The 23652-nt window shown below is 53.8% G+C and overlaps 8 protein-coding genes across 8 annotated transcripts; 3 read left to right on the top strand and 5 right to left on the bottom strand.

Moving 5' to 3' along the window:
• Positions 1–779: 779 nt before the first annotated feature.
• Positions 780–3317, bottom strand: PVX_096305 (ferrodoxin reductase, putative; the record flags this gene model as incomplete). The annotated part of the gene is made up of 2 exons (XM_001612765.1): positions 1839–3317; positions 780–1724 (listed from the first exon to the last, which is right to left on the bottom strand). The coding sequence occupies exons 1-2, from the start codon at positions 2847–2849 to the stop codon at positions 780–782; spliced, it is 1956 nt and encodes a 651-aa protein (XP_001612815.1). The 5' UTR covers positions 2850–3317.
• Positions 3318–5064: 1747 nt separating this feature from the next.
• Positions 5065–6236, bottom strand: PVX_096310 (hypothetical protein, conserved). The gene is made up of 2 exons (XM_001612766.1): positions 5880–6236; positions 5065–5708 (listed from the first exon to the last, which is right to left on the bottom strand). Exons 1-2 carry the CDS (start codon positions 6108–6110, stop codon positions 5577–5579), a joined length of 363 nt encoding a protein of 120 aa, XP_001612816.1. The 5' UTR covers positions 6111–6236; the 3' UTR covers positions 5065–5576.
• Positions 6237–6514: 278 nt separating this feature from the next.
• Positions 6515–7447, top strand: PVX_096315 (hypothetical protein, conserved; the record flags this gene model as incomplete). Its single annotated transcript, XM_001612767.1, has 1 exon — positions 6515–7447. The coding sequence occupies one exon, from the start codon at positions 6515–6517 to the stop codon at positions 7445–7447; it is 933 nt and encodes a 310-aa protein (XP_001612817.1).
• A 114-nt stretch (positions 7448–7561) lies between these two features.
• On the bottom strand, positions 7562–8720 carry PVX_096320 (hypothetical protein, conserved; the record flags this gene model as incomplete). Its single annotated transcript, XM_001612768.1, has 3 exons — positions 8527–8720; positions 7905–8421; positions 7562–7662 (listed from the first exon to the last, which is right to left on the bottom strand). Exons 2-3 carry the CDS (start codon positions 8371–8373, stop codon positions 7562–7564), a joined length of 570 nt encoding a protein of 189 aa, XP_001612818.1. The 5' UTR covers positions 8374–8421; positions 8527–8720.
• A 170-nt stretch (positions 8721–8890) lies between these two features.
• On the bottom strand, positions 8891–17062 carry PVX_096325 (hypothetical protein, conserved; the record flags this gene model as incomplete). The annotated part of the gene is made up of 2 exons (XM_001612769.1): positions 8891–10037; positions 10119–17062. 2 exons carry the CDS (start codon positions 17060–17062, stop codon positions 8891–8893), a joined length of 8091 nt encoding a protein of 2696 aa, XP_001612819.1.
• A 759-nt stretch (positions 17063–17821) lies between these two features.
• On the top strand, positions 17822–19147 carry PVX_096330 (hypothetical protein, conserved; the record flags this gene model as incomplete). The annotated part of the gene is made up of 1 exon (XM_001612770.1): positions 17822–19147. One exon carries the CDS (start codon positions 17822–17824, stop codon positions 19145–19147), a length of 1326 nt encoding a protein of 441 aa, XP_001612820.1.
• Positions 19148–19537: 390 nt separating this feature from the next.
• Positions 19538–20902, bottom strand: PVX_096335 (40S ribosomal protein S10, putative). The gene is made up of 3 exons (XM_001612771.1): positions 20481–20902; positions 20146–20307; positions 19538–19961 (listed from the first exon to the last, which is right to left on the bottom strand). The coding sequence occupies exons 1-3, from the start codon at positions 20560–20562 to the stop codon at positions 19795–19797; spliced, it is 411 nt and encodes a 136-aa protein (XP_001612821.1). The 5' UTR covers positions 20563–20902; the 3' UTR covers positions 19538–19794.
• A 1146-nt stretch (positions 20903–22048) lies between these two features.
• Positions 22049–23594, top strand: PVX_096340 (60S ribosomal protein L11, putative). The gene is made up of 2 exons (XM_001612772.1): positions 22049–22676; positions 22863–23594. Exons 1-2 carry the CDS (start codon positions 22602–22604, stop codon positions 23307–23309), a joined length of 522 nt encoding a protein of 173 aa, XP_001612822.1. The 5' UTR covers positions 22049–22601; the 3' UTR covers positions 23310–23594.
• Positions 23595–23652: the final 58 nt, after the last annotated feature.

Genomic DNA, 23652 nt, shown 5'->3' with positions numbered 1-23652 from the left:
GGCAAATTGCATATGACATTGTGGCTCTTTCTTTTACGGTGACGAGTGGGGGGGGCTGGCAGTAGGTACGCGTGAGTAGCAGTGGGTCAAGGTGAGTCACGGGGAGTATTGGCCACCCTGCAGTGCAATCACCTATCTGTGTGGCCTCCCTGCGGAGTCGTCCCTATCTGCCGTGGCTCGGGGGCTCTCCCAAGCCGCGCCGTGTGCACGCAGGTGAGTTGGTTTCCGCAGCAGGTGTCGCATCGGCAGGCTGCCTCATCAACACGCTGCCTCATCAGCACGCTGTCACATTGGCTGCCTGCTACGTGCATGCCTTCAGCCATAGGCAATCACATAAACGTACACGCGCGTATGCATGAGGGCTCTACCCGCACTGGCAATCGTCGAGCCAAAAAGAGGGCACGCACAGGTGGGTGCAAGCCATAGGATGATGACCCGTGGCGATGCGATCTGTGGCTTTTCCTTTCCCTTTCCTTTCCTTTCCTTTCCTTTTTTTTTTCTCTTTTTTTTTTCTTTTTTTTGAAGTTTTTCCGTCAACTTTTCGCAACCGTGGGAAGCGGTGACGAACTGGTACGCAACGTGGCAAAAAAAAAAAAAAAAAGGGGAGCAGCGGAGGAGCAACGGGGGCGCAACGGGGGAGCGACGGGGGGGCAACAGGGCGGAACAAAAATGGGCACCCATGGGGTTCGCGGAAAGTGAAAGGCGGCTCGTGAAGCGGCTCGCAAAGCGGCTTGCAAAGCGTGTCACCCCGCGCACCAACTGCGGGCCGGCGCCACCGCTCAACTCGCGCCGCCACCGCTTAACCCCTCCCTCATGGAGGCAATCATACTGTCGCTGTTCTGGAGGCCGCCCTCCAGCTCGTACACCCTGGGCACCCTGCCCTTCGAGAGGCACTCATTCAGAGCGGCCATCTTGGCGTTCCCCAGGGTGAGGATGGAAGCCACCTTGTCCTTCTTAACAAAATAAGCCACAAAGTTATGCTTGCGCAAGTCCCCCTCGTATATGACCTTCTGAGCGTCCTTCACAAATCCTGTGTACCGAAAATTTTTCCCAAAGATATTGGTATTAAAAAAAGGCACAAAATTAAACTCTCTCTTTTGCTCACTCAACATGTTATGTGCTGCGATTCTCCCCTGCTGTATGGCCACATTCCAATGGCACACATTCACCATCTCTCCTGAGAGGTAGTAGGGGAAGGAGCATACATCCCCTGCCGCAAACACGTCGGAGGAGCCCTTCACTTGAAAGTATTTATCTACAATAACTTGCTTCTTTTCATTTTTAAATTTGTCCTGGAGGAGCTCCGAATTGGGGGTACATCCCAATGCTTCCACCACGTAATCACAGCTGATCACCTCCCCATTGCTTAGCCTCACCCCATGAATGGACTTCCCCCCTCCATTGGTTAAGTGCACCCTCTTGAGGAACCCCCCTCCCCCTCTGTCGATGATGTATTCTGTTGGGTGTACCCCCCCGTGGAACGTCACCTTTTGCTCCTTTAAAATGTCCAATACAACTGACCCGATTTTTTCCCCAAAGGTGGTGTAGAACGGGACGGCGTCTTTCGACACCATCGTTACGCTCACGTTTTTCTTTTTGAGCGCTGAAGACAACTCGCAGGCGATGAAGGAGGAGCCGATGATGGCGCACCTGCTGCCCTCCTTTGCGTACGAGGCGATCTTCACGTGGTCCTCGAGGCTCTGCAGCGTCAGCAGGTTGTCCACCTGGGCGTGGCGGCCACTTTGGCGGCCACCTTGGCAGTCACTTTTGCCCCCACTTTCGCCGCTCCCTGCGGTCCCTTCGCCGCTCTTTCCTAGGGGCGAGGGGGAGGGGCGCACGCCCGTGGTCACCAACAGCTTGTCGTACCGAATCACCTCCCCGTTGCTCAGGTGGGCCTGCCTGCCCTCCACGTCCACCCGCTCCACATACACGTTATGCATGTAGCTGACGTTGTCCCGCTGGTAGTACTCGTCCTCCTTCAGCTTGATCCCCTCGTAGAGCTCCTCCGCAGAGTCGTACTTAGAAATGCTCTTCGACAGCGTAGGCCGGTCATACGGCTTGTGCGGGTCCTTACTGCATATGACTAACCTGCCCGTGTACCCCATCTTCAGGAATGTCTCCAGTGCTCCCAAAGTTGCCGCGCCACCACCCACTATCAGTATGGTCTTCTTCTCACATTTGCCTGAACATGGGCATATTTTTTTTTTCTGAAAATGGTCCATTTTCTGCGGTAGATAGGCATAAATGTCATTCCCCTCCACGGATACTTCATACCTTGGGATGTCATCGAAGGAGGGGCCGTTGATACACTCTCCTGTTTTCAAATCAAATTTGGCATCGTGCCATGGGCACGTTACATACTCCTTCGTCAACACTCCTGTTTTTAAGGGGGCACTATAGTGAGGACACTTGGGACCCAAACAGTAGTACTTATCATTCACGTGGACCAACAGAACGGTGTCCTTCTCTCCGTGCACTTTAATTTCTTTCATTTCTCCATTTTTCATTTCGTCTGCTTTTGCTAAGTGTACCTTCTCGAGCCCTTCGCAGCTGGTCAGCTTGTCTCCGTTCATGCCATCCCTCCTACTGTACAGCAGGCTAGGTGTGCAAAAGAGGGCCAACATAAAAAGGACACTCGGTTGGTTTGAAAAGCCCGTTTTCTTTCCTCCCTCACAGGGGAAGGGACTTCCTGCCAGGTTCCTTCTGCTCCCCACATTGCACACGCTGCGCCTGTTCGTCAGTGCAGATGGAAGGGCGGTTCTTACCAGCGATGGTAGCCTTCGCTTGTTCGCCTTCCCTAAGTGGACCACGCCACTCACGGTCTCGTTTATCACGCTCAGCTTCCTCATCCTGGCTGCAGCGCCACTGCGCGGTTTTCTTCTGCTCGATCCCTTCGAGGTGCCTGCAGGTGTGGCGGCGCCAACACAGAGAGGCGGAAATGACTCGGGGTTAATACGTTAAAGCGGTTTTTAATTGCGGGGTCGTAATCGCGATTGCGAATGTGCTTCTGCTCGGGGGTGGGGCGGCTATATCCTTTTCTCCGCAAAAATGGAGCCCTCCCCCCGCTGCGTTTTATTTTCGGTTGGCTGTGTGGCGGTTCCTTCTGCTATTTGGGTGGTCCTTCCTTCGCTTAACCGATTGATTGCTTAACCGCTTGACCGCTTAGCCGCTCCACTGCGCATCTCGTGAGCTGCCCCAAATCGACGTTGTGCGAAGAAGTTGAGCCCCCGTGCATGCGCCGCGCGAATGGGCGACAATTCGGCATTTTTTTTTTTTTCCCACCTGAGCGGGGTACATGCGCATGCCTGATGGAGGTGAGTGGGGGGTAACCCCTCACTGACGCACGTGCATGTGTGCACATTTACGTGCTCTTTTTAAACGCCCATTTGCGAACGTGCCATGTTCATCCACGTGAAGTGGCTCTCATGTAGCAGCCCTACAGGAGGTTCCCTACTCTCACTGATTTTTTTTTTTTTTTTTTACATATTCGTGTAGTTACTCATTTTTTGCCAACATGTTCAGGCAGAACGAAGCGGCGGGTGGGGGCTACTTAAAGTGGAGTCCTCCAGCAGAGGAAACACAAAGACTTTGCTCTGCCCCTATATGCACGTATGCATGTGTACCCACGCTGAGATGTGTACAATCAGGGGGAGGAACAGAATCGGCCACTGCCCCATTGTCACTACAATGACGCTACAATGACACTACACCGACACTACGTTGTCATTACGTTGTCATTACGTAACCACCCAATGTTTATCCCCCCCAAATGGGTCACGCACAACTCCGGGGAGGCATCCCCCGCGTAGGTCTTTACCCCTGTCCAGCGGTCCCAACGAGAGAGGCAACTTCACGTGCGCTCAAATTCGCGGTTCATTTCGCCCGTTTGGCTAGTTCTTGCGCATTTCTCTCTGTGTGCAAAAAAAAAAAAAAAAACACGCAAAAATGGGCATAAAACGTATGAACAGGTAAGGTAAAAAAAAAAATGCACACCAAGCTAGGCAACGTTTGGCAGATCAATTCTCACAATATTACTCCTCAAATGTGTGTCTACTTGCGTGCGAGGGGGACCGCTCACCCTCACCACAATCTCACGAGTGGTTAGGAAGTTTGCCAAAAGAGAAAAGCAAAGCAAAGCTGTACGTTCGTACCCCTCCCTGTGGTGGTGACTTAGCTAGCTACTGCAACATGGGCATGACGGAAAAAAAAAAAAAAAAATGCACACATAATTAAACATCCACCTGCGAAAGTAGCTGTGTAGGTAGTTGGACGCACACTTCAACGTGGGCACCCCTCGAAGGTCAAAAAAAAAAACCATTTTGTCGTTCGCCAAAGGATTCCATTTAGGAGGTTCCACACATCAACACGATCGTCCTTAAGAGAAAATGCCAATAAAAAGATCTCTTCCCTTTAGTGTTACCCCCCAAGCAAATACATACGTGTGGTGATTACTCCTCCGCGTGACCATCCCCATGCACGTTCATTTGTGCCCCCCCATACTTCGCTCCCTCCAAAATGCCGAACCATAAGACGTCCAGGGGCGAATGCTCCGACTACAACCGATCCAGGTGCTACAACCCGAAGGTGCATGTCTCCGGCTGGTAAGAAGCACCCGCACGTGCGTGATTAGCTGCATCGCACTTTACATACACACATGTGCGTTGTGTATATATCCCTCCCAACTGTGTGTCCCCCCCTTCCTTTTGCAACCAACCTCCCCCTAACACTCTCCTTTAAGAGAAAGGAACAAATAAGCATTGCTCCCTCAAACCACCTTGCAGGCACAACATTCAACACGATGAGGCCTACATACAAAGCTACAACCGAATGCGTGAGTTCTACATGGAGGCGTACCCAACGGAGAGCATCAGCCAGAAGTACCAGAGTGCCAGGGGGGGTGGGGCTCGAAAGAACCTGTCAGACAAGCGGGTGATTTTCTACGAAGAGGGCGGGGAGGGCCACTGGGTCACCGAAAGCAGGCGCGCCTTTCGGGAGGGGGCGCGACGGAGCGGTGAAGTCCACCAAGCAGTGGCAGAGCGGTGACGGCCACCAAGACGGGCTAAACAAAAAAGGAGTCCCGCGTGGGGGAAGGAAAGAACACTCCACTGGAGAGGTCACTTCTCTGGAGAGGTCACTTCTCTGGAGAGGCCACTTCTCTGGAGAGGCCACTTCTCTGAAGACGCCACTTCCCTTTCATCCTCATTTTACGGCACAACAAAGTCCACATTGACTTAGCTGCCCCTTTTCCCATTTTTTATATTTTTTGCTTAAAAAAAAAAAAAAAAACTTAACACAAAAAAACCTCTTTCACATGGACGTAACGCGGGGGAGGCTACTCAGGAATGACCATCCTTCGTTCTGCCCCTCAACAACAACTGTGCGTATGTGCACAGTTCAGGCACCCCAACGGAGGGTCTAGACCCTTCTCGCTTCCCCATTTTGATCACCCTGTTGTGGTAATCATGGCATCTCAGGGGGAGAGCGCGCATCCTTCCTTCGTCAGTTCGTCACTTCGTCGGTCCGCCTCTCCATCACTTCGTCTCTTCGTCGGTTCGTTTCTCCCCCCCTTCTGACCCTCACCTGAGCAAAAACTTGGCCTCCTCCAGGGGCATTTCCGTCACGCTGGGGTTCAGCTTCACCAACTCCCTAATCAGCGCTTTCCTCCGCTCCCTCAATTTGTCTCTTCGCTCGGAAAGGACCTTCTCGACCTGCGTTGGGGCGGTAAGGCGGTATGGCGGTATGGCGATGCAACGAAGTGATGATGACGGCAGGGCGATGCAACGGAGCGATGATGACAGTAGGGCGATGCAACGGAGCGATGATGACAGTAGGGCGAAGACGCTCCGCTGAGCACCCCCTTGGCTTGCTCCCCCACTTACGCTCTCCAGGTGCTCGTTTATCTGGGCCCTGCTGAGCGTGATGAACAAGTTGCTATACGTGCCCAGCTTTCCCACTCTGTTGTCAATCTCGTTTCGCCGGTACCCCCCCTTGGTGGTTCGGACGCCATTCAGGTTATTGTCGATGAGGATGAGCTGCCTGTTCTGGCAGAAGATGCTTTCGGCTAGCATGTTCAGCTCGACCAGCCGGCTATAATATTGCGTGCCCTCCATCTGTTGCGGCTAAAATTGGGCAAACTGCGGTTATCTACGCGGTCCAAAGGGATGCGCCACGTAGGAGGGCTGTACGTTTGGAGGTCACTACGGGGTGGCGGCGCTCGAAATGGTTCTTCGTCGTGCGTCGGGGCGGAAAAGAAAGGAAAAAAAAAAAAAAAAAAAAAAGGAACAAAAAAGGGAAAAAAAAAAAAAAAAAAATACATACATACATACATACCTGCATATTATATATACATAATACATGCGTACGTAAACTCATCCTCTTACCTACCACAGCGCGTAGGGGCGCTCCCGTTCCCCCGCGCGAGTGGCAAAAAGCGTCTTCACTTCGTTTGCTCCACCTTCCAAAGTACAGCGTGGATGTTCCCCCCCTTTTTTTTGTTTTTCATTCCGACCGTAAAATGGACCAAGATAGGGAGAAAGCAGAGGAGGGGCGACCAGAAGAGAGCCATTCGGAGGAGAGCCATCCGGAAGATAACCACCCAGGGGAGGACCCCCCGACGGAAGATAACCAACCTGGGGAGGACCCCCCAACGGACGAGCGCTTCCAATTCGACGACAACATCTGGAAGCGCGTCAGGAGGGAGGAATCCAAGAAGGGCATCGTCTACCTGGCGGACGTACCGATCGGGCTGAATGCAGCCCGCCTGCGAGAAATTTTCAGCCAATACGGGTCTGTTGGGAAAATTCACTTAAACAGAGCGAAGGATGGAGCGGACATGGAGAGGGGGGAAGAGAAAAAAAAAAAAAAAAAAAAAAAAAAAATCGTCAAGTACCAAGATGGGTACATAGAATTTATAAACAAAAGGGACGCCAAGAAAGCTGTGCGTACGTTGAACAACCAATTGATTGGAGGGAAGAAGAGGAAGAACATGGTGAGGGATTCTTTTTGGCACTTAAAACTTATTAAAGATAATTTCCTTTGGAGTGACATCATGTCGTCGGCCCTCTACCGACGGATGTCTAGGAAGGACAGGTTGACCCTCGCGTTGAAGGACATGTACAAGGGGTATGAGGCCTACGTGGAAAGGAAGGGAGGCTCCGCTCACAGGAAGGTTCAAAAGGGGGGAGGTACCCAAAAGGGGGGAAGCATCCAAAAAGGAGACCCACCACAGAACAGGAAAAAGGGCCCTCGAGTGAAGAGGCCAGTTTGCCCGCTCCGCTTCGTTACGGTGAAGAAGGGGGAGAGCGGCGCGGTGGTAAAAGAAGCGACAGAAGGGGTGGCAGAAAAAGCGGCAGAAGAGGTCCCCCTCGCAGCTTCCCGCGAAGGACCTCCCCCCCTGCGACGCAACGGCAGCGCCGTTTCCGCGAACCTGCTGAAGCTGCTCATGTAGGGGGGGTAGACCAGGCACCCACCCGGTTGTAGCTTCCATTGGAGGTAGCCTCACTTCGCGGTAACTTCTTTTGGAGGTAACTTCTTCCCGAGGTAGCTTCTCTTCCAGGCCCCCTCACAGGGGGACGGAGAAGTCGCTGGAGACCTTCCGCTTCTCGAAGGTCATGTCGCTCAGGTTGACCATCAGGTTCCAGGCCACGGGCTTCATGATTTGACCTGCGTGGTTAGCGGGGGGGAAATATAGCATGGAGGAGGGGTGCAACCGCATAGCATAGGCACACTCCTCGGATTAGTTACCCCCCTGCGCGCGCCGATGTGGGAGGGTCTTTCCCCCCGCTGCGCAGAGGCGTCACTCTTTTTTTCATCCAATTTGTTATCATATTTTTATGGTTCTTTTTTCTTTTTTTTTTTTTTTTGTTTTTTTGTTTTTTTTTGCTTTTTTCCCCTTTTTCGCTCACCCCCATCGCTGAGGGCCAAGATGACCCCCAAGTCGGAGCCCACGGTGGACAGCTTGTAAGACCCATGCTGGGCCACCGAAAGGACCTTCGCCCGAATTATATCCCCCTGCTTAAAGCACTCAAAGTTGTCTCCCAACTCTCCTTCGTACACATGGATGTCGCTCTTGTTAATGAATGCTCTGAAGGAGTTTCTCACTGCTTTGCTATTCAGCAGAATAATGTTACAGTAGATGAGGTTGAAGGTGACTCGATACACTTTACACGTCACCAAGTCTCCTACTTGTGGCAGCGGGATGAACTCCTTTGTGTTCGCCACGCTGATGACTTGCTTCCCATCTCCGTTCGTCGTCAGCTGCCTTCTCCCCAGGATCGCCGACCTCACCTCCTTCTGCAGGCTGTATGTGTTTTCGCCGCTGACGTACGCGTCGCAGCTCCCGAGGGCTTCCCCGGGCAGCACGATGGAGTCCATCCGGGGGGGGGGGGGCAATTGGCTAAAGCGGTTGGCCAAGGTGATTGGCTAAAGCGGTTGGCCAAGGTGATTGGCTAAAGCGGTTGGCCAAGGTGATTGGCTAAAGCGGTTGGCCAAGGTGATTGGCCGAGGCGATTGGCCGAGGCGATTGGCCGAGGCGATTGGCCGAGGCGATTGGCCGAGGCGATTGGCCAAGGTGATTGGTCAAAGCGACTGGTCAAAGCGACTGGTCAAAGTCGCAAAGGGGACTCCACTGTGCCACGCCGCAAACTCTAACTGCTAACCGCTAACTGATGGATGCCTTTCTGCCGACGCGCAGCTCACCGCAAGTTTGACGCGCCGCTGCAGGGTGTTCAGCGTTGCTCGTTTGAAAAAATAAAAAAAAATAAAAAAAATGAAAACAGATATATAATATATAATGCAAAATGTAATCATATAAATGGGCCCCTTTGCGCCCCCCTGCATGCATCGCCGCTTCGCCGCTGCCCCGCTTCCACAGCGCGGCGAATGGCAACGCCTAAACGACCGTCACGAGAACCGGCTCGTGGTGGAAAAGCAACGCGTGGTAGGCATGGAAGTACACAGCGATGTAAAATAAAATTTTCCCCGGAAACAGAGCATACACGTTGAGGGAGTGCAGCAGGTGTGTTTTCTTCTTCGCTCGTCTCGGCTTCTTTCTTCCTTTGGGCATGCCGTTGTCCGCTGCCCCCACCCGGCCAAGGGACCCACTGCTGCTCAAACTCCCAATCAGCTTTATGCAGCTAAAATTGGAGGGGTAAACCAGCAGGGTATACTCCCCCAGATGAAGGGGCGATAGGTTTTTTAAAAATATTTTAATTACAAAGAACTCCCCAACGGAAGACTCAAAATAATTTTTCCTAATCCCAATTTCGCTCATGTGTTTGATGTTCAACGCTTTGGAACACTTGGGGATGACCACGCTGCTTTTCTTTTTGCAGTTGTGAAATTTGGGACGCAGCACCACTGGTGGGTAGAACACTTCGTTTGGGAAGTTCCTTTGGAAGAGGGGCCCCGCCTCTTCCGCTTCTTCCGCCACGTCTACCTCTTCCGCTTCTTCCACCACGTCTACCTCTTCCGCTCCACTCACTTCTTCCCCCTCTCCCGCCGCTTCGAAAGCATACGCGCAGAAGAGGGTCTCCCGCTTGGGCGCCGTTTTCCCGTGCCGCCTCCGCCTCCGCTTCGCCTCGCCGATGGAGCCACCCCTCGCTGGGGGCGCGCTCTGCTGGTGTGAGCAGCCCCCCAGTGAGGTCAGCTCCTCACTCCTCAAATTGAGAAAGAAGTGCCCCGTTTTGTTCCCATAGAGGTAGACACTATTCAAGTAGGAGCCGTAGAGACTGAGGAGGCCGGACCTCTTGTGCCGATCGAAGGACAGATGCACGTGCACATCTAGGTACAATAGGAAGTACTTGACTGCATCTTCTCGGGTAGCGAAAGAGAGGTTCTTCTTTCGCTTGATTCTCTGAACCCATAGAACCCATTTGCTCGGCTGGTCATCTGTCTCCACCACGCACGTCGGCCGCCTCCTCCCCACCCTCTTCGCCGAGCAGTAGTTCACGTGCCCGCTGAAGTTCCGGATGGCCATTTCCATAAAAATGTATTTGTTGTCCGTGCAGATGGTCAGGTCCTTCCTCGGCGCGAGCCGTCTGCGAGGCGGGGGTGCAGGGGGACGTGCAAGGGGATGTGCAAGCCGATCGGTAAGCCGCTCCCCTCGCCGCTCTCCAAACCGCTCTCCCCCCCCCTGGAAGTAGCTCTCCACGTTTATTTCAGCACACTTGAGCTTCCTCCCCCGGAGGCTGCCCACACGGATTTCGTTCGCGCTTACATTCGTGTTCTTGTCCCCCCCCTCGGCTGCGCCCTCCGCCTCCCCAGCGACCGCAACTCTCCCCAAGGCCTTAACAACACTCGCGCTGTATACTTCCGCATTTACCATTTCGTTTAGGACGTCTGTGCAGTTAAAACTCACGTAGGGGAAGCAGAACAGGTGGTCCACAGAAACGTTCCTGAGGACGCTGATGCGGAGCTTAATTTTTTGGACTGCGTAGTAGGCGCTGTTCTTTTCATTCGAGTAAACCACACGTACGTCACACTCGTTAATCAAAATGGAGCCGATGCACCTGATGGGGATATACAAGCAATGGTCCCTTCTAACTGTTAGTGGCTCCCCTTCTCTAAAACGAATCACGTCATCCTTCTCTTCACTTCCACAGGTACGTTTCCTTTGAAATGCCAAATTAAAAAAAAATTTTAAAAAAAAATCCCCCAAAATTCGATGCTTATATTTTACCTGCACGTTCAGGCACTTTATGTCTACATGGGAACTCTTGTTTTCTAGAATGAGGCACAGGAACTTTGTTTCTCCTTCGAGCAACTCTGTGTGTCTTGCGTCAGTGGAGAAGTACTCGTTGTCATTCGCTTCATCCAGGTGATCGCTTCCCCTCAGGTTGGCCTCCTCCTCGTCGCTTGAGCGGTCTGTCTGCTCCGAGGAGGGCGCGCCGGACGAGCAGCTCGGCGATCGACGCGATGAGCGTGCGGATGGGCGACCCGATTGGTCATGAGATTCGTGGCGCCCCTCCGCGGACGAGGAGGACACAGACAGGGAGGACATCTTGGGAGTCGCCCCCCCAACCGCTTCCACTTCGTCTGCCCCCCCTCCAACCGCTTCCACTCCCCTTGCCGCTCCCCCCGCGGACGGCGCGCAGAACCTCTCCAGGTGGGACTCATCATGCAGCATCGCCTGCACGTCCACGAACCTGCTAAAGTTAAAAAGGCTAATTTCGGAGTTCACGCAAAAGTAATTCCGAATCACAAAGACGGAGCAGGTGTTCGACATCTTCAGCGCGTAGCTCAGCGGCGGGACCCCCTCTGTGCTGACTCCGCTGGTTCTGCCGCCACTACCGCCTCTGTCGTGACGGGGGCACGTGGACTCTCCCTCCGCGTGGGCGCCCTCCCCACCACTTCCCATCTCCGCAGCGCCGCAGGATCGCCCCCTGTGTTGGTTTACCTCAGCCATTTCCACCTGCACATGTTCATACGTTTTATGCGCGCAATTTGCACTTCCGGAGTGGTTCTCCCACTGGGGGGGGCCCGCGGAGGATTCGCCAGGGGAGACCCTCCCAACCCCGTCGCCCATGAAGCACCTCCGAAGAACGGACGTGTCGTATAGGAGGTACTGCTCGAAGTGGAGGCAGCTGATGCTGTAGGACACCCCCAGGAGGAATAGGAGACCCGTTTCTTTGGCTCTGAAGGAGAGGCGAACCTTGGTTGCATGCTTTTTCCTCCTAGACATGAGAAACACAACGTTCGATGCGTACGTTTCGATGGCAACTCCTGAAGTGATCAGTCGTACGTTATTTAAAACTAAATTTGTGGCGAGTGTGTTTTTTAGAGTCACATCCACCTGGTTTACTCTCCCCATCTCGCACAGGTTATGAATCTTCGCATTCCTCTGCACATCACAAAAGGGGTTATACTTAAAGACGTCTCTTATCTCCTCAGTGGGTTCTTCCACTCCTTTGTTGGTCGACTGAGGGACACTCACCCTTTTAAAAACTCTTTCATAATTTTTCGAGCCGTTTATGTATTCTATGTTAAGTAGCACTGGGGAGGGTGCGCACCTTCCTTCGGTCAACCCGCATAGGAAGTGAATCTGCCTTCGTCTCTGTGGGTTGTTTTTCCCTCTGTTGTTCCTTTGCTTCTTCGGTGTGCCTTCTTTGGGTTCCTTTTTGGGGGGGGCCTTCCCCACCCCATCGTCGTAACTGCTCACTCCACCGTGGTAGCTTCCACCCCCACCATGGTAGCTCTTCCCCACCGAGTCGCTGCTCGACGAGTCCTCCTCCGAGGAGGAGCTCCCCGAAGAGGAACTCTCCCAGGAAAGGCTGCCGCACGGACACCCCCCCAGGGGAGCCGCCTCCCCATGTGAGTGAACCCCACCAAGGCAGACGTCCCCTCCCCGAACCAGCCTCCTCAAGTAGGACCTGCTCCTCCGCTTCTGGCGCTCATCCATGACGAGGGTAACAAAGGGGGGGAAGCAGATGTGCCGCTCACTCTTCCTGAGCGTCTCATACACGTTGCAAAGGATGAGTCGCTGCACCTCCTTCGTCAGCACTTTCGCCAAGAAAAACAGCAGGAGCAAGTTACACACGACGGACTCGCTCTGCAAATTGAGTCTCGCAAGAACTTCACTGAGTAGTGCCAGCACCCCGTGTTGCAGCTTCCCATTATATCGTCTCCTATTTTGCTTCTTATAAATCTGTAGCTTCTCCCCATGCATGTTCAGGCAAAAGAAGCTCCTCATGCTCATTTCTCCCAAACCGAGTGAGAGCAACCGTTTGACGTTGTAGCTGCTGGATGCGTCCAGCACACTGCGAAATAGGACGTGCATGTGTCGATCGCTCTGCCCTGGCAGGACGTCCCCCTGGCTCTTCTCTTCGGCGTGGTTCCCTTGCAGCTTCTGATGCGGCTCCGCTTGAAGCTTCTGATGTGGCTCCCCTTGTTGCTTCTCATGCCGCTTATCATGCCTCTCCTGGTGCGCCTCGCTCGCCTTCCGCAACCAGCGCATGGGGAAGTTCACGCCGCCCCCCCTTCTGGCGAAGACCCTCTTCAGGAAGTCGCCCGGGTGGCCGCCCCGTTCGCCACTGCCATTGGGTGCAGCGGAAGCAGCGGATACAGTCGACACAGCGGACGCAGCGGACACACCCAACACACCTGACCCATCCAACCCAGCTACCCCTAGCGTGCCCACCTCCACACAGGGGAGGCCGTAAAACGGGAGGAGGCTATTTAAAAACACATACGTCAGGTAGAACCTCCTGCTCTCGAAGAAGCGGGTGCAGAGGAGGTAAATGGTGAAAGAGAACTTCCGGCTGGCCCCGACATGATGATATATGCTGGCCAGCTCAAGGTAAAATCGAATGTACAGGTGGTGACCGAACCGCTCAGTCACGCAGGAGTACTTTCGCATGGCTGTAAAGATGTGCCTCTTCTTTCTAATCGCTAGGAGGTACTTCAAATAGCATAGGAGGTAGTCCGCGAAGAGTTCCTGTGCAGGGAGGGGAGGGGCACCACTGTGGGGCTCTACACTGGGGGACTGCTTACCGGGGGGCTGCTCACCGGGGGACTGCTCACCGGGGGACTGCTCACCGGGGGACTGCTCACCGGGGGACTGCTCACCGGGGGGCGGCTCACCTGGCGAGACAAGGCACCCATTTCGCATGAGGGTCAACGCCTCACTTAGCTTGTACTCTATAAACCCAAGCAGATACCGCAACGTGTTGTGCCCCTTAATAGAGACACTAAAGAAGTGTAGCTCTTTCTCATTGGCCTCCTCCCCGGAGTAGTCCTCCCCCTCGTCTTCCCCCTTATCATAATCATTCAGCACATTTATGAAGGAGCTTATGTTCTTATTCATGCCCGACGATGGAGAGTCACTCGCGTGGTCAAAACTGTAGAGAGAAAAATGAACGTTGTGGTAGTAGGGGTGGTAGGATCTCTCCTTTACAGACCCACTATAGGAAGAAGCGTCGAAGAAGAAATTTGCATAATTGGTGTATTTGCTCGGGAGCAGTCTCTCATACGTCTGGACTAATATGCTCTCAACGACGTCTGCAAAACGGAAGGTGTATCTCTCATTGTTATTAAGTCTGCAGAAGTGACCCCAGTTCTGTGTAACGTATAGGTACATGCTTAGCACTATGCAGAAGGTGATGTTCCCCTCGGACAGGTAATCCTCATCACCACTCTCCTTAATCATTTCGTAGCACTCCAGGTAGGTTTCCATCGAATCGAGGGGACTTCCCAGCAGCAGAAACACATCTCCTTCGTTTTTTCTCTTTTCATATTTTTTGTTTGCTCCCACATGTGCGTTGTTGCTCCGTTTGGCTCCCTTCTTCTTCGGTGCCCCTCGTGGAGGGCGCTGTCTCCCCCCCGCGCGCGAGTCGTCCTCTTCCCCCCCGTTCGCCTCTGCACTTTGGGAGTCCTCCGCAAGGCAGTCCTCCTCAAAGAAGTCTTCGCGCGCGCCACCCCGGCCTTCGCTGCCCTCATCACTCTGCTCATCGTCGTAGTCGTCACTTCGCAACTCATCATCGTGGTGGTCGCGGTGGTCAGGGTCGTCGCGGTGCGAACTGTCATGCGAGCTGCCACCCGTGCCGCCATCCACGCCACGCTCCTCTGCGGGGTGCCCCTTCTTGTCCTCCTCTTCCTGGGCGCTCTCCAAAGACAGCACTCCCCCCGCGAGGGGATCTCCGTCTCGTCTCTCCGGGGGATACACACCTGCCTCTTCTTCGCCCGCCAGGTTGGCGCCCGCTTCCACCGCTTCGACTGCCAGGTTGGAGGCCGCTTCCACCGCTTCCACTGCTTCGCCTACCGCCTCTCCTACCGCCTCCCCTGGCGCCTCCTCGTACGCGCTGCACCTGGGCGCCCGGGGGGCCGCCTCGCAGAGGAACCCCTCGCCCCCCCCCTTGGCTGCGATCTGACTCGTCTTGCTCAAGATGCTCCACTTGACGTCGTTATAGTACCTCTTTATGTTTACATACAAGTTGCTATCGTAGCTGTTTTTGCGGCTGCCCAGGAGGGCCTTGCTCGCCAGGTCCCTGTTGCTCAGGCTCTTCTTCAGCTGCAGGGTAGGCGCAGCAGGCGGGGCAGCCGGGGCAGCCAATCCATGGGTGACATTCGCGCCGGATAGAAGCGACGCGCCAGCTAGACCCCTTTCCCCCTGTTCCCACTTCTCCCCCCTGGGGGCCTTCCCAAACGACCCGCAGGGCCCAGGGACGCCCCCCTCCTGGGGCCTGCGCCTGCGTCGATCCAAGACGCTCTCGCTCCCCACCTTGGCAGCCCGAACCGACTGGCAGTTCGCGCTCTCCATGAGCTCCCGCATGTACGTCCTCACCCCCTCCTTAGTCATCATACTGTGCAAAAGAAAAACAAAAATATAAAAGGCGTTTAGGATAACTGCCTGGAAAAATTTATTATACTGAATGTTGAAGTGCCTTTTCACGGACGGCAGGAAGACGATGATTCGGAAGTTCCGCGCGTTCTTGCAGATGAAGGAGATGGGTTCGCGCGGCGTTCTGCCCTCGTGTGTGGTTGTTTTGCCCTCTTGCGGTGTTGCATTTCCTCCGCCCATCTCTGCCCTCCCCCCGTCTGCGTTAGACGCACCTCCCGCCGCGCCGCCGCGCGCACTGTGGGCCTCGCCCGCGCCACTTCCTTTACCGCTGCCCTTTCCGATGCCCTTCCCACTTCCTACACCGCTGCCCCAGATCCAACTGTCGAAGACGCACTCGTCGGAGGAGAGGCCCTCCCCACTTGACGAATGCACGTTCACCGATTTGTACTCCTTCGCGGACGCCTTCTGGAAAATGCTTAAAAAGTTGGAGGAGTATTTCTTCTTTTCTTTGCAGCTTTTCCCGCTGCTGCTCCGCGCGCCGCCGTACGCATCGCCAGACGCGCCGCCATACACGCCGCTACACACAGCGCTCTCCCTTTCGGGGTCGGCCCCCCGCGCGCTGACCGGCGAAGCCCTACTGTGCGAAGCGGCTCCTTTGCGGCTGCCAAGAACTACGTTCTTCGTCTTCTCCTCCTCTTCCTTCCCCCGGACACCAATACGAGGAACTACACTCTCGGATGTCACTGCACGCCCGAGGGGCTTCCCACCAGCCAGGCTCCTCCCCTTATCCCCCAAGTAGTAGGCCGAGTTCTTCAGCAAGGAAAAGTTCCCCTGCTGGATGTACTCGCACGGGTTCGTCTTCTTCGTTTCCTTCATATCTTCGGTTGCAGTTGCGGTTGCGGATGCGTCTTTTGAGGGGGCAATCTCTGGGGAGGGTTTGCTGTTCCCATGGCCACTCCCACTCCCACCGCCACCACCACAACTGGCGTCCCCCCCGAGGGCCCCCCCCCCAGGTCCACTCGCGTAAAGGAAGCTTTCATTAATCTTCATAATCTCCGCCATGATGTAGTCGTCGTGCCTGTCGGAGGACGGGATCACTAGAACCCGTTGCACAAACACGCAGCTGTTTCGGAAAAAGATGTTATTGTAGGTGCCGATCAGCTGCACCAGTTTTTCCCTCGTGCGGTGAAGTCCCAAGCCGTCACCGCCATCATCATGGGGGAGCGCTCCTGCGGTTGCTTCCGCTTCGGACGGGGCTGCCGCTCCTGTGGTTGCCCCCGCTTCGGACGGGGCTGCCGCTCCTGTGGTTGCCCCCGCTTCGGACGGGGCTGCCGCTCCTGTGGTTGCCCCCTCGCGCAGCTCGTGCACCCCTATTGATATAAAAACATTGGAAAACAAATTGAGGCGGTCCCCCCTCATGGCCCTCTCGGCCAAGTCTATGTAGCTGATGGAGAGGCTCCCATTCCTCCGAACGTAGCTGGCGTTTTTAAAAATGTTAAAGAACGTTTCATCATCGTGATCTGCGTCCGCGTGCTTGCTGTCTGAGCACTCGCATAGGGGGGGTTCGCTCCTTAGGAACAACTCACTCTCGCTCGCGTTGATGTGCTTAATGTAGCCGTGCAGGTGGTGAAAGAGGTCGTCGTAGTTTATCTGCCCGTATAGGTTCCTCACCTTGCAGGAGACCTCCTGGAACAGCTCCTCGCTCGTTCGCTCCGTCTTCCACAGATACACCTTGGCCCTCCCGTATTCCCCCAGGTTCACCGGGTGGGTCCGCTTCGCCTGGTACATCGGTGGGGCGGCGAGGTGGTGAGGCGGCGAGGCGACGAAGCGGAGGAGCAGCAACGCGGTGAAGCAGTAACGCGGTGGAGCAGTAACGCAGAGTAGCAGCAACGCAACGATGTGCCTTTCCGCCGCTCCGCCTTTCCGCCGCATGCAGCTCCACCCCACTAGGGCGCTCGCGGAAGGGGAGGCGTATTCCCCGAAAGAGTCCAATCAACCGAGCCCGCGGAAAGTCACTGCGAGCACACACAAAGGGTGTTCTGAAGACCAGCTGACAACTGCAAAAGGGAAAAAAAAAAAAAATAAATAAACAAGAAAGAAAGAAGGAAACCCAACGGGGTTGCATTATTTGGCGACCAGTCGGAGCGGTCGGCCCAGTCGAGCCAGTCAACCCAGCCGGCCTCTTCCGCTCGATCAGCTGCGGCCTCCCCGACGATTCGTTTGACGATTTTCTGCCGATTTGTTTGACGATTTTTTGCCGATTTGTTTGCCCCTTTTTTTCCCCATTTCCCCCCCTTTTCTTCTCCCTTTTTTCCCCCCCTTTTCTTCTCCCTTTTTCCCCTTCCTTCCCATGGCGCCGCTCACCCCCCTGGGCGAAGCCGAATGATGCCGCGGCGCAGGGCTGGCGCATGCCCGAGGGACGCGCGGGAGGAGCGTCCGCCACATGGAGGCGCGGCGAAGCACCCGCTTCTGCTGCTGCTACACACCCTGTTCTATTGCCGCTCCGCGCTGCTCCTCGGCGGCGCGCTGGCCCTACTGCTCGGCCGCATGCACCACTGCGCGTGCTTCGCCCCCCCCGAGGGGGCAGGCAAAGGGGCAGGCGAGGGGGCAGGCGAAGGGGCAGCGGCGCGGGCCTGGCGACTGTTCGTGTCCAAACCCGCACAGAAGAAAGCCAACCAACTGAAGACCAAAATTGTGGTGAACAAAAAAAAAAAGGAAGAAAATGTGAAAAGAAAAATAGGCAAAAGTGTGGAATTTAAAAGTTCTGCGAAATACAAACTGATTGAGGATCTGCTGGAAGGCTACCCATACACATCGCTACCAGTACCAGCGCAGAGTATACAGAGGGAGCCTTTCATGTTGCTCAAGGGGAGAGTGAAAGGACAGTTCCTAAACGGAATGGAGTTACCCTTCGGTCTAATAGACCCCATAAAATACGAATTATTAAAACTAATTGGGAGGTTGGGAGACCCGTTTAAGAACCTATGCTCTCACTCGCTAACGCCGAGACTGCTAATCGACTCTCTTTTTAAAAACCAAGCGGAAATAACATTCGACGAGCTGTGCTATAGGCTAGAATACAAAAGGAAGTTTCTAATGCCCTCATACACGGACGTCTTTTTGTATGAGAAGGAACTCCTGTGGCAGCAGTGGATAGCGGTGCGCAATTTGAAGGAGGTATCCCCTGAAACGCCAGAAAACGATCATGAGCGTGTGCATAAGATTTTACAAGCAGATGAGACCACCATGCCGATCGTCATGATACGAGTCAACAGAGAGATAAGCAACCAGGGGGTCCACCCAGCCATTCTTAAAATGTTCTTCAATTTCTTAAATGTAGAAAAGCGCCCTGGTACACTCAATCGGGACTATGCTCTCCTAAAATTAGAATCCATTATGAGGAAGCTTAAAAATAGGGACTTTCTCGAAGGGATCAAACCAGATTACATCTACTTTATGTTAAATGAACAAGCGAAGGATGCCTTTGCCTCCTATAACCAGAGTGAGTTTGACCGGAGCTACCAAGAGGCACTCAACCACAACAGCCTCAAACAGAATCTGCTTTCGCAAAACGCCACCTATAAAAAGGAGAGACGGATCTTCTCTGAGAGAACCAAAAAAGCCCTCATGAAATTTTATGAAATCCAACCGCCTTCCTTCTTTAAAGAATATGTAAAGAAGAAGGAGGCGAACTACCAGGTCATCCACTCTAAGATCAACCGAATGATCACTAGCAAGTACCTCCAGCGGAAGCGCCGTCGCGAGGACATCCTCGCCGGCCGCCTCACTCCCCAGGAGTCGCCCCCGGCGGATGGCGCTCCCGCCGAGGAGGCGCAGCCCCGCAGGAAGAAAAAGAAGAAGAAGCGGAAGTGAAGCGAAGCGAAGTGGAGCGCTGCAGCGGTTAGCACTGTGGGGAGGGGCACCACATGTGGACATCCCTGTTGTATTATGGGCTCCTCTCCCATGTGGTTTGGAAAGACATGACTATCTCATCTTTTTTTCGACTGTCACACTGGGGGAGCAGCCTGGGCAAAACGCACCCTCCACATTTGGACCCCAAAAAAGAAGCCTCTTTCTTCTGTTGCGTCCGACGCAGCTCCTGCCGCTGCGCCTTTGTACGCTCACGTGGTTTAAAAAAATATTTTTTTTACTTCGTAATTTTTTACCATACTTTGTAATTTTTTAACTTCTTTGTAATTTTTTAACTTCTTTGTAATTTTTTTTTTTAAAAATCAAGCATGGTGATGCTCTTTGGGGGGGGAGGGGAGTCCCCCCCGTGGGCACGCGGTTTCTGACGCGGGGCATAACTTAAGGGAAAGAAAAAAAAAAAAAAAAACAGACGGGGGAGCGGTGCAACCCCTATGTGGTGCACTCCACGTGGGTGCACTTCATGGTGGTGCACTTCACGGTGGTACACTTCACGGTGTTACACTTCACGGTGTTACACTTCATGCTGATCCACTTCATGCCGGTACACTCGATGCCAATCCACTTCGCGCGAGTGCAGGCCGCAAAACCGCCTACTCGAAGGCCCTCTTGTCGTAGGAGCGACCCCTTCCCATGGGTTGCCTCAGCTCTCTGGAAAACTCCTCTTCCATTTTGGGCGCCCGGTTGACCACCTTCTTCGAGAGGGTGGCTGGGAAGATGGACGGCGGCAGGTGCAGGAACTCCCTTAGGTATTCGATGCCTGCAGAGGGGGGGGGGGGGAAGCGGCCAAGTGACCATTTGTGAGGGGGGAGCGACACGTTGGTGATGGGGAAGCAGCTACAATGAAGAATCGTAGCAAAGGGTGAGGCGGAACAAAAGGGTGATGCGAAACACGCAGATAACGCGCGCCAACTTCACTCCGCTGCACTCCTCGCTCGGCCTACCCTCGTTATTTAATATAAAATACTGGTGCTTCCAATTGTACTTCTCGTCGACGTAGTTCCTGCTCTTGAGGGACTTGAGCGTCATCATGATGTGGAGGTTGGGGATATTCAGGTGGGGGTGTCGCGGGACCTTGGCGTCCTTCTCCACGACGATGACTCCCTCTGCGGAGAAGTGGAAGGGGCAGTGGTGAACGCCGCAGTGGTGACGGGGCAGTGGTGAACGCCGCAGTGGTGACGGGGCAGTGGCATACAAGAATGACCGGGAAGTGCCCAGCGTGGCCGCCCTGCTTGACCGCTCATTGACCGCTTATTAACCGCTCGTTTGCCGCGCCTACCTTTGAACAAGTACTCATAAATGAGCTTCTTGTTTTGCTTGGGGATGTAGCTGTACTTGTGGTGGGGCAACATCTTATCCATGGTTTGAGTTGCGTAACAGGGGAAAAAAAAGAAAAAAAAAGAAAAAAAAGGAAGGAAAGAAAAAAAAGCGAGTTCCACGTGGAGTGGTAAAACTGGGATGATTCGACGGGAAAGGCGGTAGGCCCAGCTGGCTGTTTCGCTTTAACGATTTGGTTTAATAAATTAATTTGCTTTGCTCTGCTTTGCTTCTTCCCTTTTTTGCGTCGTACGTTTGGCAGTTGATCGGTTGGTCATTTGGTCAGTTGATCGGTTGGTCATTTGGTCAGTTGATCACTTCGTCATTTGGTCACTTCACCGTTTGGTGTTTTTTTTTTTTTTTCCTTTTGCAATACTGCTTGGTGTTTTTTTTTTTTTTCCGGCAGAAAAGCGCTCCTTTGCTTTTCTCTTTTGGGGCGTTCCCCCATTATTAGTGCCAAGCGCAGGGGCATACGCGGCTCACGGGGGACTGTCACCCGTATTGTTTTACGCACAGGGCAGTGGAGATACGCTCACTACAGGCCGCCCGAACTGTTCCGCGCAATTGGCACTTGGCACGGCGCTTTTTTTTTTTTTTTTTTCCCCCTTCAGATGGCTCATCGCTCCATCCCTTGGGGGTTTACCCTGCCGCGATAGGCTTCGCCCCTCTTATCCGCCACTTCAGAGGAGAAGAAAAAAGAAAACGCCACAAACGTTGGCAGCGGGTGTAAGCATATAAAACTATGAAGAAGGATATGCCTCAAAGGGGGGGGCGAAACAGATTGCGATTCCCCTCATATGAAGGTCACTCACCGGTGCGTTACAATTTAGAGGGGGGAAGTGCCCCTGCAAACCCCTCTACCCACCAAATTGCTCCCAGCGCGTTCTTCCCCCTCGGCATTTCATTTTCTCCTTCTCTTCGTTTTGCCAATATGTTTAAGCGGAGGAGAAAAGGTGAAAGTGAAAGGAACTATTAAGCGGGATGCAGCTTTACCTCATCCCATCATATTCTACCCATTCATGCCCCTTCTTCCTCTACGTGGGTCCCTCCCTTGACCACGCGCGGAAAAAAGGCGCATTGCAAAATGGTATATCGTTTTATATACACTGGTCGGTCAACTTGGCGACGGTGCAGGCCGACCCCTACTGCCTAGCGGAAGCGCAACCACCCCATGTGTGAAGGGGGGGAGGGGTCCAGTGCCACCCCTGCTTCGCCCCAACTGGTAAGCGGCGTCGCACCCACTGCTAATTGGCGGTGCTCCCTTTGGATTATTCCCCTTTGGGCGAAGGGACACTAAAGGTGAGGTTTTTTTCTTGCTCTTCCCAAGGGAGGGGCGTCGCCAGGTTGACCCTCCCCATGCTTCTCTCATCGGGGGCGGTTGCCCCCGTTGGGCGATACGCCTCGTATGCTTCGCAGATCTCGCATAGCGCATCGCCCATCGTGCCATGTTGCTTCTGTTCACTGTCACCCCGTTTCCCTGGCGTAATTAAAATAAAACGCGAAGGCTCGACCGACGGGCAAAAAAATTGAAAAAAAAAAAAAAACATTAAAAAAAGAGAAATGCAAATGGGTTGACCCGAACGATCAGCGTGTTCCTTCTCGCCACGAGAAAGTAAAAAAAAAAAAAACAAACACGCTTCGTCACGTTTGTTCCTTTTCTTTATTATTTTTTTTTCCCCCCCCGCTGCGTTCTTTCTGTTTTATCTTCTCCCATTTCCACGTGAACCAAAGGAGCTGCTCACCGAGGGCATTCGATAAAGGCCGCTTTTTTTTTTCTTTTCCTTTTTTCATTCCGAAGGGGGAAAAGCGAAAGAGTAGCATCTCTCGTCCAAGTGAGCAGAGCAGTGATCACCAGGCTGCGGATCCGCGCACAGAGGAAAGGAAGCAACGAAGTACCCTCCACCTCAATCGGTCAGCGGCAACGACAGCAGTACCCCAGTTGGGAGCTTTTCCTCTCTTGCTCTGAAGGAAGGGCACAAAAAGCAAAGCAGTTAAGCGGCTAACCAGATAACCAGCCAACCGCTAACCCGCTGACCCTCCGAAACCCCCCCCTTAAGAGGCACCCTTCGACGAGGCACCCAAAATGGAAAAGAAGGAGGATAACGTCATGCGGGAGATTAAGGTCAACAAGTTGGTCCTCAACATTTGCGTCGGCGAGGTAGGCATAGGCATAGCCACAGAGGAGAGAGGAGAGAGCGGCGAAGCGAGAGGGGCGAAGTGAGAGCGGCGGAAAGATGCGGGCGACTCTTCCGCTCATCACGTCCGCTCAGCACCCCCGCTCAGCACCCCCGCTTAGGACCCCCGCTTAGGACCCCCGCTCACCACTTCCGCTTCCCCCCCCCAGTCAGGTGACAGGCTCACCAGAGCAGCCAGAGTGCTCGAGCAACTAACGGAGCAGAAGCCCATCTTCGGAAAATGCAGATTCACCATCAGATCCTTTGGAGTCAGGAGGAACGAAAAGATTTCTTGCTTCGTAACCGTCAGAGGCAAGAAGGCGTTGGAAATTTTGGAGAAGGGACTCAAGGTGAAGGAGTACGAATTGAGGAGGAAAAATTTTTCTGAGACTGGGAATTTTGGTTTTGGTATTCAGGAACACATAGACCTGGGCATTAAGTATGACCCCTCCACTGGTATCTACGGAATGGATTTCTACGTGCATCTGTCGAGACCCGGCTACCGAGTCACCCGCAGAAGGAGAAAGCGATCCACCATCTCCAAGACGCACAAGGTGACCAAGGACGAGGCGATGAAGTGGTTCCAGACCAAGTTCGACGGCATTCTGCTCAAGTGAGCGGACGAAGCGTAGCCGAGCGAAGCGCGCGTCATGCTCCGTGTGTTTATACCCCATGTGTGCAGGCCCCACGTGTGCGTACCCCATGTGTGTTTACCCCATGTGCTGCGCGGAGTGAGGCCCTTTATTCCCTTTTTTTTCCCCTTCCTTTCCTTTTTCCTCCCCGCGACCGAACCGAAAGCGTGGACACCCACTCCGCGCAAAGAAAAAAAAGAACCAGCCGTGGTCCAAAAAGGAACTTTCTCCCTCCCCATTTTAAACGAAGCGTCTATCGCATTAAAGAGGAAAAGTTTTTTTTTTTTTTTCCCACCCCAGTTGAACAAGCGACTTTGGCATGATCGCG

The sequence above is a fragment of the Plasmodium vivax genome, chromosome 3, assembly GCF_000002415.2.
Source record: "Plasmodium vivax chromosome 3, whole genome shotgun sequence".
Taxonomy (NCBI): Eukaryota; Apicomplexa; class Aconoidasida; order Haemosporida; family Plasmodiidae; genus Plasmodium; species Plasmodium vivax.
Note: the sequence above shows the minus strand (reverse complement) of the source record. Positions and strands in the feature narration are given on the sequence as shown.

Coding starts and splice junctions, on each gene's coding strand:
- PVX_096335 (XM_001612771.1), bottom strand. CDS start 20,562: ATGGATAAGATGTTGCCCCACCACAAGTACAGCTACATCCCCAAGCAA. Junction 20,308..20,480: donor TTATGAGTACTTGTTCAAAG/GTAGGCGCGGCA, acceptor ACTTCTCCGCAG/AGGGAGTCATCGTCGTGGAG. Junction 19,962..20,145: donor TTTTATATTAAATAACGAGG/GTAGGCCGAGCG, acceptor CCCCCTCTGCAG/GCATCGAATACCTAAGGGAG.
- PVX_096310 (XM_001612766.1), bottom strand. CDS start 6,110: ATGGAGGGCACGCAATATTATAGCCGGCTGGTCGAGCTGAACATGCTA. Junction 5,709..5,879: donor TAAACGAGCACCTGGAGAGC/GTAAGTGGGGGA, acceptor GCCCCAACGCAG/GTCGAGAAGGTCCTTTCCGA.
- PVX_096340 (XM_001612772.1), top strand. CDS start 22,602: ATGGAAAAGAAGGAGGATAACGTCATGCGGGAGATTAAGGTCAACAAG. Junction 22,677..22,862: donor TCAACATTTGCGTCGGCGAG/GTAGGCATAGGC, acceptor TCCCCCCCCCAG/TCAGGTGACAGGCTCACCAG.